This window comes from Lipophrys pholis, assembly GCF_963383615.2.
Source record: "Lipophrys pholis genome assembly, chromosome: 18".
In the NCBI taxonomy this organism is placed as follows: Eukaryota; Metazoa; Chordata; class Actinopteri; order Blenniiformes; family Blenniidae; genus Lipophrys; species Lipophrys pholis.
This window is the reverse complement of record NC_137646.1, coordinates 19,518,445-19,536,804: the sequence shown is the minus strand read 5'-3', so window position 1 is coordinate 19,536,804 and position 18,360 is coordinate 19,518,445. Positions and strand designations below refer to the sequence as shown.

Below are 18,360 nucleotides of genomic sequence, written 5' to 3'. Positions count from 1 at the left end.
CGCAATTAATTGCAAATACTACACTGAGAATGAATTTAACAACTCTGTTAAAATGGAAGGGAAATTCTCAATTATTCATTTCAATAGTAGAAGCATGTACGCGAATTTTGACGCAATCAAAGATTACGTACAACAGTTTGAGCATCCATTTAGTATCATTGCAATATCAGAAACATGGTTTAATGAGGATCAAGGCATTGTTTTTGAGTTAAATAATTATACGTTAAACTATGTAAACAGATCCAATAAAGGGGGAGGAGGAGTTGCTATATACGTCCTCAAGGAATTTAAATTCAAAATATTAGAAAATATGACAGCATCAATAAACAACTTACTTGAATGCTTATCAATAGAAATTATCAATGAAAAAAAGAAAAATATAATAGTTGTCTATACAGATCACCAGGCTCATCCGTGGAAATATTTACAAACTGGGCAGAAAAAACATTCTCAGAATTAAGTAACAAAGTATTATTTATCTGTGGGGATTATAACATTGATTTGATCAATCCAAATAAACATAAGACTACTGATGAGTATATTAATAGGATGTACAGTTTGAGTTTATACCCGACTGTCACAAGACCTAGCAGAATAACAAAGCACAGTGCTACCCTCATTGACAACATCTTCACTAACAATATGCAGTTCACAAATGTCAGCGGCCTAATGGTTTGTGATATAACGGATCATCTGCCCGTATTTACTGTGTATGATGATGAAGGGTTAGATCAAAAATATTTTTATAAACGCGCAAAAACTGAGGACTCAATTTATTCAGTTTATTTTGACTTAATAAAACAAGATTGGAAAGAGGTATATAACAAGAATGATGTAGAGAGTGCTTATGATACTTTCACGGAAATCTTTAGTGTAGTATACAATAAAAACTGTCCAATTCGGCAATTTAGTAAAAACAGCAAAACAATAAAATGTCCGTGGTTAACCAAGGGTTTACAAAATGCATGTAAGAAGAAAAATATATAGACAGTTTATTAGACTAAAAACAGATGACTCTGAAAGCAGATATAAAACATATAAAAATAAACTGACCGATATATTAAGAAATACTAAGAAACTATATTATACCAATCTATTATATAAAAACAAGAACAACATGAAAGGGGTATGGGGAATACTAAATACTATAATCAAAGGTAATGCAAACAATACTTCATATCCAAACTATTTCACTGATGGGAACAATGACAATCATAATATGAATGATATTGTGGAAAGTTTTAATAGATTTTTTGTAAATGTTGGAACGGATCTGGCAGCAGAGATTCCGGAGTGTAGTAGCAACGAAATGGAGTCATTGATTGACATTAATTCAAAAACGATGTTTTTGACTGGAGTAACTGAAGCAGAAATAATAGATGTTGTTAACGGGTGTAAGAATAAATTGTCTACAGATTGTTTTGATATAGATATGACACTAGTTAAACAACTTATATATGGTATCGTGAAACCATTAACTTACATATGCAACTTATCGTTTCAAACGGGAACATTTCCAAATAAAATGAAAATTGCAAAAGTTATACCAATACATAAAAATTGGAACAAACACATCTTCACTAACTACAGACCTGTCTCTCTGCTCCCCCAGTTTTCTAAAATCTTAGAGAAACTTTATAACAGTAGAATGGACAATTTCATAGATAAGATGAACTAATTAATGAAGGTCAGTATGGGTTTCGAGCAGCAAGGTCAACTTCAATGGCCATCATCGATGCAATCGAAGAGATTACCAATAGCTTAGAGGGAAAGAAACATGCAGCTGGAGTATTTATTGACTTGAAAAAAGCATTTGATACACTTAATCATTCTATATTATTAAAAAAATTAGACAGATATGGCATAAGGGGAGTGGCTTTGAGTTGGATTCAAAGCTATTTAACTGGGAGACAACAGTATGTGAAGATGGGGGAATTTACATCAGGATATTTGGACATTGGTTGTGGGGTCCCACAGGGATCTGTCTTAGGCCCAAAGTTGTTCAATTTATACATTAATGACATTTTTAATGTGTCAACATTATTAAAATTAGTTATTTTCGCAGACGACACAAACATTTTCTATTCTAATGACAATTATAGTAATTTAGTAACTAATCTAAACTGTGAACTAAGGAAATTAAAAACATGGATGGACATTAACAAATTGTCCCTCAACTTAAACAAAACAAAAGTAATGTTTTTCGGTAATTATAATGGAAAACCAGACCCAGTAATTATAGACGGTGTAGTTTTAGATACAGTATCAGAAATTAAATTCTTAGGAGTCACCATTGACAGTAAATTAAGCTGGAAACCACACATAAGTCACATACAAGGTAAAGTCTCCAAAAGCATCTCAATCATTAATAAAGCCAAGTTTTTCTTAAATTACAATGCATTGTTTCTATTATATGGTTCGTTAGTTTTGCCATATCTAAATTATTGTATAGAAGTTTGGGGCAATAACTATACAAGTTCATTACACCCCCTTGTTATACTCCAAAAACGGGCTGTAAGAATTATACACAAAGTAGGATATTGTGATCACACTAATATATTATTTTTGCAGTCTAAAATGTTAAAATTGATGATTTAGTTGAATTCTCTACTGCCCAACGTCTGTTTAAAGCTAATAAAAATGTGCTACCTGCAAGAATACAAATGCTTTCTGCACGCACAGAAGGGGGATATAACCTGAGGGGGTGTGATAACTTTAAGGTTCAAGCAGTGTCTTCCACTAGGGAAAGTATGTGTGTGTCTGTATGTGGAGTTAAACTCTGGAACAAAATGGGAGTAGAGCACAAACAATGTCCAAATATTCATCAGTTCAAATCAAGATATAAAAAAATAGTATGGTCAAAATACCAGAAGGAGGAAATGGGTACTTGATTACGAATGGGTGTTACAAAGTGATGTATACTTTAATACTTTAATGGTCAGATCTAGCTAATGATGAAGTCTATTGTTGTTGTTACTATTATACTATTGCAGTTGTTATTATTGTTATTGGTATCATTATTTTTATCATTATGGTTGTTATTATTGTAAGAGGATATAACATGTAATTCAGTTAACAAGAAATAACTAAGTGATTATATTGTATTAGTAATATCTTACATTATCTAATAGACTATATGTCTTGGCTGTTTTTGTTGTTGTTTTATTTTCTGTTTTATTTTAACAGTGTTATTGTAGCAGCCACATTATCATTATTATTTAAGTTTATGAACAGGGGTGGGAGTTAATAAGCTTGTCTTCTTCCCACTCCTTTCTCAGAGGCACTGTCCAGCCTCCATACCTGGAATTATGCTCGCCTTTTTCCTGATTCTGAGGCGGACTGGAAACATTATTCCGTACCGGAGTCCCTGTCGGTCGCGGAGGAGCTTTCTCACCTCCGTGAACGCGGCCCGAGCCATGGCCACCCCCGGAGTGTCGTCAGGGAAGATGGTAAGCAGTTCTCCTTAAAAACGCAATGGCCCGCGCGTGCGAGCGTGACGCAGGGCCTCGGCGCAGTCTTGGTAGTAGTGAAGTTTAGCAACAATGGCACGCGGTTTTCCATCCGATCTCCGCGGGCCTGGGGTCCGGTGTGAGCGGTCGACGAGCGGCTCTTTGTCCAGCTGCTGCACCTCCGTTAGCAGCTTCGACGCCGTCGCTGTGGCGGTGGAGTCAGGTGTTTCCGGGATGCCGATGATTCTTATATTGCGCCTCCCCAATCCCCCTTCCATATCCTCACACTTATCTCGAAGTTTCGCCATCTCTATCTTCATATCACTTACTGTATTCTGAAGAGTGGCTACTTCGTCCGACCATGTTGAAAGTCCCCCCTCAACCTCTCTGATGTTCACCGTCATTTGGTCGATGTCGGATTTCAGCGCAGCGTTGTTGTTAATTATCTCCGTTTTCACTGCTTTCAGCGAGGGCATTTTTCAGTTCGGACTTTATCACCGCTGAAATATCCGCTTTAAGTGAAAGAAGGATTTCTGACTTTAAGCTCGCTATTTCCATCTCTCCGGTATCCGCTGGGGGTGGGGTCTTCTCACCTGGACTCTTGGAAACACTCTGGTCCGAGGAGTTGCTTGGCCTTGTGCTGGCTGGGCCAGAATACTTGTATTTCCGCAAATTAGTCGCCATTTGTCCATCTTCAGTGAGGAAGCCTTCTTTGGAGTTATATTAACCAAGTTGTAGTTGCTGTATACACTGAAATACTCATTAAATATTGCTTTTAGTAGAGTTTACACAGCTAAACACGGCTTACTCCATCGTGGTCAAGCCACGCCCCGGCTAGGTACTTTTTTATGTCATAAAAATAGGTGGGTCAGCATTAAATACATTTCTCACAAAACTACAAAAAATGGAAGCATTTACATTAAAAGTGTATCCTTACAGATATATATATTTAAAAGTGTGTGTGTGTGGGGGGGGGGGGGGGGGGGGGGGGGGGGATGTGGGTCCTGTGGCCTTGTTGGTGATGTCATGTATCATCAAGGAGATAAATATAGCTCATTGATGACATCACCCTTTGATCATTAAAAGGGATGTTAAGCCCTTTCGTGTCACTGTGTGCCTAGTCTGAAAGCTACTCACAAAGTCTCAGTTTCAAAAAATGTTTAGACAAATGAGGAACCCGCTACAGAGTGCAGGAACAGTTAGCATCATGCAAACCACGAACAAGAGGTGAGGTGGTGACAGGTGAAACACACAAAGCTTGCTTGTAAATTACTTACATGTTCCCATCTTTCCTTTTTTGCTCTGATATTTTAATGATTACTATTGCTACAACACTTGGCATTTGCCATTTTGAAATCTATTATCAAAACCCAATTCAAAGCAGAAGCCCCGGCTAGCTCAGTTGGTAGAGCATGAGACTCACAATCTCAGGGTAGTGGGTTCATGTCCCACGCCGGGCGCCACCTTCCCGTGGGCTCACCACCTGCAGGAAGGTTCTTAAATGGTGCATTGTGAACTGGGTGACAGTGCTCAGACTGTCACCCCCGTGACCCGGAAACGGATAAGTGGAAGAAAATGAATGAATGAATGAATTCAAAGCAGAGTTTTAATTCCTTCATATTGCACATTGTTGAAGGTTTTTCATTCTAGTAAACTTTTGATTTTGTCTCAATACTCAGGATGGATTCTAGCATTAGAGAAGCACAGGCAAGGGTACCAAGGAAGACAGAGTACCAGGAGAGATTTCAGCTTCCTTCCAGCCATAAGAAAAGCACCACAACATCAAAACAGGATTCAAAGAATCACCAAAATACAAGCAATGGTGTTAAAACTTTTCAGTAAGTCAAATCTAGAGCTCTGAGTATTAATTTCTCCATATTACCCAATGTTGAAGGTTCATCATTCCACTAAACTTTTGATTTTTTCCTCAATACTCAGGATGGGTTCTCGTGCTCAGGAAGCACAGGCATGGGTACCCGGGAAGACTGAGTACCAGGATAGATTTCAGCTTCCTTCCGCCCATAAGAAAAGCACCACAACATCGATACAGGGTTCAAAGAATCACCTAAATACATGCAGTGGTGTTAAAACCTTTCAGTAAGTCAAATCTAGAGCTCTGAGTATTAATTTCTCCATATTGCCCAATGTTGAAGGTTCATCATTCCACTAAACTTTTGATTTTTTCCTCAATACTCAGGATGGGTTCTCGTGCTCAGCAAGCACAGGCATGGGTACCCGGGAAGACTGAGTACCAGGAGAGATTTCAGCTTCCTTCCTGCTATAAGAAAAGCACCACAACATCAAAACAGGATTCGAAGAATCATCAAAATACAAGCAGTGGTGTTAAAACCTTTCAGTAAGTCAAATCTAGAGCTCTGAGTATTAATTTCTCCATATTACCCAATGTTGAAGGTTCATCATTCCACTAAACTTTTGATTTTTTCCTCAATACTCAGGATGGGTTCTCGTGCTCAGCAAGCACAGGCATGGGTACCCGGGAAGACTGAGTACCAGGAGAGATTTCAGCTTCCTTCCGGCCATAAGAAAAGCACCACAACATCAATACAGGGTTCAAAGAATCACCTAAATACATGCAGTGGTGTTAAAACCTTTCAGTAAGTCAAATCTAGAGCTCTGAGTATTAATTTCTCCATATTGCCCAATGTTGAAGGTTCATCATTCCACTAAACTTTTGATTTTTTCCTCAATACTCAGGATGGGTTCTCGTGCTCAGCAAGCACAGGCATGGGTACCCGGGAAGACTGAGTACCAGGAGAGATTTCAGCTTCCTTCCGCCCATAAGAAAAGCACCACAACATCAAAACAGGATTCAAAGAATCACCAAAATACAAGCAGTGGTGTTAAAACCTTTCAGTAAGTCAAATCTAGAGCTCTGAGTATTAATTTCTCCATATTGCCCAATGTTGAAGGTTCATCATTCCACTAAACTTTTGATTTTTTCCTCAATACTCAGGATGGGTTCTCGTGCTCAGGATGCGCAGGCATGGGTACCCAGGAAGACTGAGTACCAGGAGAAGTTCGGCTTTCCTTCCTGCTATAAGAAAGACCAACCAAAGGGAAGCAGCGTTGTTACAACCTTTCAGTAAGTGAAATATAGAGTTTTAATTCCTTCATATTGCCCAATGTTGAATGTTTATCATTCCTCTGAACTTTTGATGTTGTCTTAATATTCAGGAAAGACTCTGCTACTCAGAAAGCAGATATGCCGGCCTTTGGCACCAAAGAGGACCAGAAGAGGTCCCAGCCGGATTCTTACCATAAGAATCCAAAAACTCCTCATGGTATATGTGACTTGGACATCGAGAAGACAGACTTTACAACCATTTACATGAGTAAGCATCCGAAGTATCACCGTCGTCACATAAACAAAACAAGAGACGGCAGGATCTATAGACTTTTTTAAAAATCTGCTTTGTTTTTCAGACGATTTCAAATATTGTAAGGCGAACAAACGATCGCCAATCAAACCAATTGACGTCCTGAAGACCAAATACGGACTGGTCACTACAAAGAAGTCATCTGATGGACCAAACAGATCCTTAGTGTCCGTCCAAGATGAAGAAAACCCACTTCCTTTTGAACGTATGACCTGCTACAGAAGCGATTACATCCGCCATGCTATACCGGCCAAACCCCTCAGGGCGACCCCCTCCTACGCAGAGACCAAAAATCTACTAGCATGGGGACGCACATGCCCAGGAGTGGCGGAAAATAAACCAAGGTGAGGCTGTATTTTTCCTAAACAGATGGTGATACAGACAACAGTCGAAGAGGGGATTATATACACAAGGAAGGTAGGGAGACTACAGGTGCTGCACGTGAGTATTAAGCAGGGGAAAAAGTCAATTGGATAATTGGAAACATGATGTGAGACAAACAGGGGTAGACAGGCACAGAGAGCTGACAGAAACAAATAACTTATTAAGTTAACACATTTTTAGATAAAGCTGTAGACAGTTGTAACAATGCCCTCTTGTGGCACAAATATTATAGCCGGACACGTAAGATGGCACATTAGTTGTGAATTGGCAGAAGCACAACACTAGAATGTAAAAATGACTAGTTTACATCCTGTAAGAGTAGAAGATATATATCTCGTACACTACGTACATTATTCAATTCACTTAAATTCACCTGCTCATTCCGCAAGTAGAAAGAAAACAGTGTTCATCAAATACTGTTAAGGCCCTCAGCTGGTGCCTCCTCCACTTCTATGTACTGTGTATGTTTTGGTTTTGCAAATTGATCTATGCAGATACTTTCCTTGGAGTGGCTGGATACGTCGACGACCCGCCCGCAATGTCATGTGGTATGCAGATTGGTCTGCACTTCTGCCTTTCTGGGATTGGCTTGGCGTCCTGGGTAGCCAGTTGGAAGATCATAGATGCCAGACGAGCATCAGTCCGGCGACCTGGGTAGATCGCTCTTCGCTGATGATGGGGCTTTGTGGAAGAGACAGAATGTGGGACACGTGTGATCCACAATCTGCAGGAAGGAGTCCAGATGACTGAAAAGTCGGGGCTGAAATGGGGATTTACTTTTTCAGTGGGAAAAACAAAAGTCATGTTATTTAACAATGAGAGAAGCACAGAAGGGAAGGAGGTTAAAATTAGGGATGCACCGATACCACTTTTTTCCAAAACGATTAGTGTATGAGTACTCATGCCTGGTATCGAACCGATACCCGATACTAGTATCGGTATTGGTGCATCCCTCGTTAAACTGTATGGGGATAGTATTGAGAGAGTAAATAAGTTTAGTTTTTTGGGGGTATGGAGAGACACAAAGTTAACAGGGAGAGAACATGTACAGCATCTAGTGCTGAAATGTAAAAAAAGTTTAGGGGGAGACCGGGGATGGTTGTAACATGGGGAGAGTTGTAACACCACCACTTCCACCAAATAGGGATAAGATTGGAGTCATATGATGATGTAAGTGTTTATCCACTTCCTCCCCAATCCCACATGGTGATTATCAAGGCTGGGAACAGGTGTATACAGATTCGCCAGAGAAATTTTTTATTTTGAGGTATGAAAGTAATTTTTTTCAGAATGCCCAGGCAGTGGAAAAGAAAGACTGACCAAGGTATGCCCGCAAATGTTTTTAAAAAAGCATCTGATGAGGTTACAAAGAAGGGCAAGTCAGGCAGATCAGTGGCGAAGGCACATGGGGTCTGCCATGTACCACTGAGCAGATACTGCAAAACAATGCAGAAGCTGAGAGACCAGGGCTCCAGCGATTTTCCCAGTGTAGGTTACTGGAGCAGCAACAACGTTTTCTCTGAGGAGCAGGAGGAAATGTTGGCTGATAATTGGACTTAAGCAGCAGACCTTAATTATAGATTTATGGATTATGGACTAACCATATACCAGGCTAGTAATATGTAATAGTAATATGACAGGTTAGACTAGAGAATACTAGCATAGGTGCAAAATAAATAAACTAACAGTTTGTGTCTTTGTACTCGAGTTTTCTATTCCACTTTCTTTTCAGGTCAGAAAGTTTGCATTTTGATATATAACATAAAACACCCACAAACATGAGCTGAGAAGCAGATGGGAGGGCCTGACTGGTTCAGTACTGTTCGAGATTGTTCTTGTATTTCAAAAAACCTCTTTTTGAAGCATATTACATGGCCTCTCTTTGGTTTTTGCTTCTTTTGTCTAATTGTTACAACTTACCCAAGTATGTGTTACAACCTACCCCGGTAGTGGGGTAGGTTGTAACAAAGGAACACCATGTCTTTGACATCAACTCACGCTGTCTGTGTTATTCTTGCAGAGGTTTGAATTTATGCCATTTGTAGTAAACAAATGTGGGTACTTTGTATGAAAGTTCTATCCCCGGTCTCCCCTAATGAGGTGTCTCACAGGGGAGAAATGGGGGGCTAACATGGCATCATTGAAGAAAATCGACACCGCACTAATCAGGTCAAGGTTAGATTATGGGAGTGTGGCATATGGGTCAGCTGCTGAGTCGGTGTTGAAAAGGCTGGATGTGGTTCAGGCGCAAGCCTTGAGGGTGTGTTTGGGAGACGTTCGTCCATCTCCAGTGTGCGCCCTCCAAGTTGAGGCGGGGGAAATGCCACTTGGTCTTTAGAGGAAACTTACTGGTCAACTACTGGATTTACCGAGAAGGGCACGGTGAGGTATATCCCACTAAGAAAGAAATGATGAACTGCTGGGAGAGAGAGAAAGCTAAAAAGCTTGTGTGTTTACAGTGGAAATGTATGCCATCTCGATGGAATGGGAGTGGGTGAGAAAGATAAGCAAGGATAAGCAAGGCTCTGGTGTGCAGTGATTTGGTGGCAGTATTGATGGGCCTCAGGTCAGGGATATCACACAGCAGACAAGACCTATTGTATAAAGTAATGCTGGAGCATTCAGAGGTCAAAAAGCAGGTGATTGAAATTGGGTTTATGTGGGTTCCAGCGCATGTGGGTATTATAGGGAATGAGAAGGCTGACAGGCTGACCAAGAAACCACAAGCAAAGTAAATATAGATATTAACTTCTAATTCTAAAATCCACTCTTTCCCCTGCCTCTCTCTCTCTACCTCCCCCTACCCGAACCAGGGTCTGTTTCTTGCCCCCTACCCAAACCAAGGTTTGTACCCCCCCAATCTATCTCTCTGACTATCCTATCCTTTCCTCTCCTCTATCCCCTCACCCCAACCGGCCAGCAGAAAAGCCGCCACCTCTGAGTCTGGTTTCTGCAAAGGTTTCTTCCTGTTAGAGAGAGTTTTTTCTTTCCACAGTCGCAAATAAATCTGCTTGCTCATGTGGATTTGTTGGGTTTTCCTCGGTTAACTACACCTGCTGTTGTATTTGGTGCTATATAAATAAAGTTGAATTGAATTGACAGCCAGAACTAGTCAAAAATAGATGTTTTAACAGGCCGTAATTTGGACGTCTATTTGACAGCCAGAACGAGTTATGACCATTTTTTAATTTGGTCAAAAGGCATTGTACTTTTCAAGTCCATCCATCCATCCATTTTCTCCCGCTCATCTGTTTCCACGTCGTGGGGGTGGCAGTCTGAGCACTGCCACCCAGATCACATTGCACTGATTAAGAACCTTTCCTACAGATGGTGAGCCCACGGGAAGATGGCGCCCGGCATGAGACACTAACCCTTAAGATTTCAAGTCTCATGCTCTACCACCTGAGCAAGCCGGGGGCACTTTTCAAGTCTCCACAGAGAAACTTGCCGTTTTGATAACCTTTCATTTTGTGAATACAACGATGTACATGAATAAAAGTTTTATCAGCACCATCAATTATTAGTGTCAATTGTCTCATTGGTTAGTCCTCTCACTTAATAGACAGGAGATTGTGGGTTCAAATCCAGCTGGAAGTGTTGGTGGAATTTATCTGTGTGTATGGGTTTCCTCCCACATTCCAAAAAATTGCATGTAATTGCTAATGCTAAATTATCTGTCTGTGTAAGACTGATGACCTGTCATTGATCTTTTGAAACGTATTTTCATTGATGTCCATATGACGTCCAGACAAGACTAAAAAACTTTCATTCTGGCTCATCTGAGGATGCCTTCTGGATGTACTGTATAGAGATAACATCTTTTACATGTGTTATGGACCACTTTTTGCTCAGTGGGTACCCTGTGTAGAGACCATTCTATCTGTCTTATGTTACACCCAGATCCCTAGCCAGCCAGGTTAGAACATTGATTAAATTAAAGCTGCAAGCACTCTGGCAGTTTTCTCCATCTGACTCGATGATAAATGTTGCCTCCAATGCTTCATGAACCGTGGTACAGCTGGTTCTCGAGGTCTCTCTCTCTCTCTCTCTCTCTCTCTCTCTCTCTCTCTGTCCATGTCTGTCTGTCTCTGACTGGTTTGATTTTAGACAAGTTATGAGTTTAATTTTAGACTAGTTTCAGGTCAACAAATATGTCAAAATATGTTTAATTGATTTGAAAAAGACCGTTTTGTTTAATCTTTTATTCACCGACATATAAACATGAATGAAGACCCTCGCCTGTAGTTTCAGAGATGGTAGTTCTGTGTTTCCACCGCCCCCAGCCGCTGACATATCGGGGCTTCGCTCAGGCCCAGTAAAGACTTGATGCTTGCTCATCAGCATGGCTGACGACAAGGAGAGTGGGGAGACTGAAGAGGTTCGCCAAGCCATGCAACCACCATCAGTGAGGACCTCCATGCTGCAAGCGCACACCAAACATGAGTGACTGCTGCTTTTCAATGGCCTCTCTTCTCTTCTGTTCCTTGTATTTTGCCCCTTTGATGTTAATCTGTTTTCTCCTCCCTAATCTGCTTTCGGATCTTCCATAACAGTCCAAATGAGATGCACAAAGGGAGTGTCAGTGACTTTCAGGCCTGTATCAAAATAGCTGCCATCAGTACTCCAGCTGCTCTTTATGGCTTTTATTGATGCAAAGGTAGACTGCATGAAGTAATGTAACTGCACCGCACTGACAGCGGCTAGGCTCCAAGAGGCTTCAGTCATTCCCACAGCCGTTGCCTTCTGGCACCCTTGTGTCCAGAGAGCTGGACTAGCACACCCTGGTTTTTCCGTTGCCAGTGGAGCATTTGATGCCAGAAAACTCAATGGTGGTGTTGCAGCTGGAGTGCATCCTGGGAAGAAGTCTTGAACTCTTGGTTATTGTTTTGCGATCCACGGCAGGCCTGGCTTTGAGAAGGTGTGGAGCATCACAACCTTTACAGTCCTCCTTTAGACTGGTCATTGTCTGGAACACTCCATGTTTTTCCTCACTGGTCTGTATGGATGGCAGTATTGGCTTGTCGGCTGCAGGTGTGTTTGAGTGGAACTGGTAATCTGGCTGTGGACTGGACACCAGTGAGCATGTCTTGAACTCCTGAAACAACCTGTTTCCCTCAGGATACACTTGGTTTCCGTCCATGGCTGCTGTCGGCCTTGAGGGTGTCGCAGTGTTTGATAGTAGCACTTCCCTTTTTTGGTAGGAATGCTTCACTCTGCAGGGTCTGGACAGCACCTCATGTGGGATGTAATCCGCTCTGTAGCTGGTGATGCTTTCAATCGGTTGTGGCTCTCGTTCCTCTGAGATTGACCGTGAGAGAGGTACCAAGGATTTCTTTTGTTCGTCAGATGACATATCTGTAACAACCAATCCGTGTCTGACCTTCAGGGTGTCTTTATGTTTGAATGGCGGTTGTCTGTTTGTGTTCCAACTTTTGAAATCGCCTGAAAAACACCAGAGAGCAGATTTTAGTCAAAGTCTATAGATTCTGCCGTGTCGTGTCTTGTGCTTGGGATCCTCGGGTTGCTTACTTCTGTACACTGTTGTGTAATCCATGTTGTCGATGTCAAAGTGCGCGAAATCATGAGGAGCACTTTTGTATCTCCTGCAATCTTTGGGTTTCACAGCCGGAGATGGAGACTTTGGTGTGTTTTTGGTCCATCTGTGGGCCACACAGAGTGACCTGAAACACATACGATATAAAATCAGCCATGTTTATTGAGTTAGGAGCATTTATCTCATGCAGTGTCCAGTTTATTTGTAACTCAAAGCTCTGGATTTTACTTACTGAAAGGTTGTAACACCGCTGCTTCCATTAGGTTGATGCTTTGGGTTCTGTTTTGATGTTGGGATGCATGTCTTATAGCAGGAAGGAGGCAGGAACCTCTCCTGGTACTCTGTGGCGCTGGAGGGCCATGTCTGTATTCCCTGTGTACTAGAACCCTTCCTGAGCAGCAAGAAAAAATCAAATGTTTAATGGGACAATAAACCTTCAATATCAGGCAATACGAAGGACAGCCCAACACTGGCAAGAAAATCTTTAACTCAATAAAAGTTATATCTAGAAATAGTATAGTTCAGAAAGTGCTACAAAACACCAATAAATACAATATTGCCAAAAACTGGAAATAAAGTAAAAGTACAGGTTTGAATTTGAAAGATACCAATATATATACAGTACTCCAAACTCAGTTTGATCAATTGAAAGATTACTTCCACACAGCCTATTATCGAAATGTGAAATCCCCAAACTGGCATTGTGTAAAAACAATGTTAATTTATGGCTGATGGATTTCTCATGGAATCAAAAAGGGATTAAACTCTGTATGTTGAAATGAAAATGGGACTAGGAGCCGAGGTCATAAATCCCAGAGAACGTGTTGAATGACATCTTGGAAACAAAAGTACGACACAGTCACAGAAATAAAGAGAATTTGTTTGGACAAAAAAAGGATCCAATGCTTCTTGACATGGAGAAAAGAGACTCAACTGCTGAAATTAAGAAGACTTAATTACCCCTCATGCTCCAACCAATGATTGTTTTTGATATGTTCTGTATTTAATGTTCATTTAAAAACCATATTAGAATTATTAAGTTTAAAAGCTTCTGGTTCTATTATTGTACTAATGTCACACCACAAAACACCACTGCTATATCGCAAATAGAGCAAATGAACTCAGTAACGCACAAGGGGAAGAAACAGCATGAAAAAATATGAGAGCACATAAGATCTAATTCTTGGCCCAACTCATCAAAACTACATTTTCTAAAACATTTTAGTTTATATGTCATGAGTGTCACGACTGAAGAGACAAATTCAATTTCAGTATTACTGAACTTTTTTGTTGTTGCACCTGTATGTTTCCTCTCTTGAGTTCATGAAGTGCAGAATCCACAAAGCGATGGATTGTTCACCCACTAACAGGGAGGCTGAACTGGGATTACCCAGGTTAGTTTTACCCTAGTGACGATGTCTTGTTGCAATAGTAATCACGACCATTTCAGAACAGAAAACATAGGAAATCCAAATTAAGATACAAACTGCATCTAAATAAAGTTGTTGGCTTTCAAACTAACATGTGCTGACCAATTCTACCAGTACCATCAAATAATACATTACGTTTGAGCGTTTTCTGAGACAGACCGACAATCAGTTTTCCACATCATGGTAGGGGGCGCTCGTGAGTCCAGAGATTCCTATGCTACAGCTGCAGAGGAAGAAACCACGCGATAACTCGTGTTTACAAACTGTGGTTACGCTGGACGTTCAATCGCAACAGGAGGTAGTAATTTAAGGGATTTTGTCCAGAAGGCTCTGCATGTGTACTTCATATAGAAGCAAAGGTAGGACCATAATGACATTTTTGGAATGAAACGTGCATCACATTGTTCACAATTTGGAGATGCTGCCTGTTTTCATTCACTCGTTGTACAATCTTTATTCTTTTTTCCATCACTTTTGGTGTCTGTTTGTTGGTTTCCCCTCCGCAGTCAGGAAACATGCATGCGGGGTTAATTGGTGTCCCTACATTGTCCATATTGATGTGTGTGTGTGTGTGTGTGTGTGTGTGTGTGTGTGTGTGTGTGTGTGTGTGTGTGTGTGTGTGTGTGTGTGTGTGTGTGTGTGTGTGTGTGTGTGTGCGCGCGCGCGCGCGCGCGTGCGTGCGTGTGTCCTGTGATGGGCTAGTGACCTGTCCAGGGTGTATCCTGCCCTCACCAACAGTAAACTGATTGGCTCCAATACAACACAACCCTGGATGGATGGATGGATGATTGGCAGACATTTGTAAATCTGATTCTGATGGAATAACCCAGTACTCAGTGCCTCACCAGCTACACGTCAGAGATAGATAGATAGATAGATAGATAGATAGATAGATAGATAGTGCCTATTTTAACATCAACCTTTATAGTAACATAACATTTTATAGCACGAAAGGCAAGATACACATTTTTTTTTGTAATTTTTCCCCCCCAAGTTTTTACTGGTCAACTTGGCTCCTTCAGACCTTTCCACAAATATAATTAAATATAATTAAAGCTTTAGTCATAAGCATAAAGGCTGGATTCGTCTGATCACACGTTTTTGAAGGCATATCATAACAAATACCACCCCGCAGCTCTACAGCGTCAACAATGCCATTGCGCAAAAGTACAATAAAATCTGAAAAATACAAGCAAGCTTTGTGGTTTCAAGGTGTCACCGGCTCACCTCTTGGACGCGGCTTGCAGGATGCCGCCTCCTCGTGCGTTCTGCTGTGGGGCCGTTTGGGGACGCATTGCTGCCCCGATGTTGTTTGACATCCAGCAGCTCGGAGTTGTGGCGCTTTTGCGCCCCTGACTTGTCATCGTAGGCCTGCCTGTGTCCTATGAATTATTGACCCGTCCGGAGGAGCAGGCGCTGAGTGCGGAGCGACGGTGGTTGCTATAAATAAACCCCGGGCCGGTCGTCATGGAGAAGACGCGTCGATTTGGTGCGTAAAGTGGATTCACGTCGCAGCTGTAATGTCAGTCTCCACCGAAATGGACACTTAAAATAATACAACATCAAGTTAAACCTCTGAGCAGGATTATCCTAAGTGTTTTTGACATTTTTACATGCTGAATGGTGCATTTTGGGTCATGTCTTTTTCCGCTTGTGTGCAGCGTGACAGTCGGATGGAGTCCATCTGTCACTTTCTAACTATACCCCCCCCCCCCCCCCCCCCCCCCCCAAAAAAAATAAAAGAAAACAAAAACATGAGAACAGAAACACGTGTACAAACTGGCACACAAAGCGATGAGCAGCCTCAGACAGACAGTGACCCTGTGACTTCCCAGCAGGTTTCCACTGAATAGAAGCGCTGATCAACACACAGTGAATTATAACTGGAATTCGCCAGATCAAGGCTGCGCTTTGTTACTCCACTAGATGGCGTCCGTCGATCTAACAATTTCCTTTACCTTCCACGTTATATAATCAGTAACAGTTTTACGCTCAGGGACTTTCTTTGAAGAAATATTTTGATTATAATATAGAGCAGTGGACTTCTAAAGTCAAATAATTGACATTCTAAAAATACTAAAACATCAGTGACTGACTTTGTTCACCTCCCATTATAAACTGCTTCAAATTGTCATTCTGCATATTGAACCCCGAAGTTTTAACTTTAGGGACTAAAATCAGAGACAATCAGGGACGAACTTGTTTCAGCCTCCAGAGAAGGTCCACCCTCTCCTGAGATGTCTGTAGTGCAGGTGAGGTCAGCTGAGTTCTGAACACCAAGAGTATTTGAAGTTCTCCACACTCTCACCCTGTATGCAGAGAACAGAGAGTTCAGTGTGCTCGTGCCCCCCCCCCCCCCCCCCCCCCCCCCTCTAACTTTGAGAGAGATAAATAAAAGATACATGTTCAGATTTGAATCAGACCTTTGTAGATTGTACCAGATCTTCTGCGGAAGAATGTCTAAAGGAAACCAGCTCAACAGTGAACCAAGACATCTGCATCTCTGCTTGTGCACTTCGCATCCTTCATTCTGAGTGACTTGGAGTGAAATGTTAGTTGTTAAAATGCAAAAAGACCCCCACATGTGAGGAACCCCACACTGAGAAGTCAGGAGTCAGTGGAGATTTTAGAAATTTGAAGTCTTTCCCATTTTAAAAACGTCTGACTGCATATGGAAAAGAAATACTTCCTTTTCAGAATTGGTCGTAATACATTTTAGCATAAAAATCCAATTGAATCGTGTGGCGTTTATGAGAAGATATTATTTAAAAATTTGAATCTATATTCTCCACAATGGCCACTGTTTCATTTAAGTTACTCAACAGTGATGTGCCTGTTCTTTTTTGTGGATTTTCTGTAAAACATTGACCGTTTTTATGATGCTGAGATACAAAGGAACAACGCATTCCCGAGACTTCTGACCAAGTCCAGCTGACCTGATTTGCTTCTCTTAGAGATGCCCCCTGTCTGGACGAATGAGAATATGCTCAGACACTCTGCGCGCGAGTGTTTCTCATGCGTAATAGCGAGCGTCCGTTGGCACTGACGCATACCTGAGCCTGATGGTGGTGCCAAAGGTCAGCAAATACCGTTAGACTACAACCTTTACCTTTTCCGTAGTTTTGCGCAAATGTACAAACAGTACACGAGTTTTCCAATCATTTGACAACTATAAATGTCTTAACTAGATCCAGACGTTGTATTTCACTTTAAATTGTTTTCTTAGTCCCAGTTGAGCTGCATTCATTGTTTTGCTGCCAATACGAAAAGTCTCGATCGCAATTACTTCATAGGATGTGCGTTTTTGTCTTTTTTCCCCATCTACCACCTCGAAAGAGACCATTCAAGGATATGTGCGTGTTCACGCAGCTACAGGCGAAATGTTTTAAACGTCAAACACTTCATGCATAACAAGCCATGCTTTACTCCATAACAATAGGATGATTTAATAAATATTTTATCTTGGACACGATTTCTGCCTATTAGTACCCTCGCGGTGAACCCTAATTGTTTACATATGGATATTATGTTCCTTTGGAAGTGTTTTACGCAGCGTTCCGTCGCTGCGCAATTGAGGGGAACCCAGGAATGAAGTGAACATGGACGTAATATCGGCTAATGGCAATTCCTTCTGCATGTGGGAGCGCCAACGGAACCGAGTCAATAAATTATGTTAATCAGTCAGGGCAGGTTGGGGGCGTGTTGCTGCTGTAATGACGGGTAGCATGCCTGCGCCATGGAAAAGCTGTCTCCGCTGCGTGCGCACTGCCTCCTATTTCCCCAGTCTCTCTTTGTACTTTATTGTGCGTTATAGCAGTTTCTTCCGCAGTGAACTACCGTGCAAAAACGCTCCGTGCAACAAGTTTTGCAGGAGCCCCCCCAACACGCACCGCCACACAGGTTGCCTGACTCGCTTTGGCTGGAGCTGCGCTGCGCTCATCTCTCCGACGCTGTCACCTCCAAGAGACGCTGTACAAGTACGCAGCTTTGCAGGCGCGCGTACACACACACACACACACACACACACACACACACACACACACACACACACACACACACACACACACACACACACACACACACACACACACACACACACACACACACACACACACACAGAAGCACGGGCGCGCGCGCACACGGGA

The 18,360-nt window shown here is 41.7% G+C and overlaps 1 protein-coding gene across 1 annotated transcript; it reads right to left on the bottom strand.

Annotated features, from left to right (window-relative positions):
* Positions 1–11,426: 11,426 nt before the first annotated feature.
* On the bottom strand, positions 11,427–15,588 carry LOC308123907 (uncharacterized protein). Its single transcript, XM_080486637.1, has 4 exons — positions 15,443–15,588; positions 13,018–13,176; positions 12,761–12,912; positions 11,427–12,673 (listed from the first exon to the last, which is right to left on the bottom strand). Exons 1-4 carry the CDS (start codon positions 15,577–15,579, stop codon positions 12,003–12,005), a joined length of 1,119 nt encoding a protein of 372 aa, XP_080342763.1. The 5' UTR covers positions 15,580–15,588; the 3' UTR covers positions 11,427–12,002.
* Between the last annotated feature and the right edge of the window lie 2,772 nt (positions 15,589–18,360).

Excerpts from the sequence above, each read along its gene's own strand:
- LOC308123907 (XM_080486637.1), bottom strand. The coding sequence starts at position 15,579 with ATGACAAGTCAGGGGCGCAAAAGCGCCACAACTCCGAGCTGCTGGATG. Across the intron at positions 12,913-13,017 it reads AGCGGTGTTACAACCTTTCA|GTCACTCTGTGTGGCCCACA; the intron begins GTAAGTAAAATC and ends TATGTGTTTCAG. Across the intron at positions 12,674-12,760 it reads TTACACAACAGTGTACAGAA|GCGATTTCAAAAGTTGGAAC; the intron begins GTAAGCAACCCG and ends GGTGTTTTTCAG.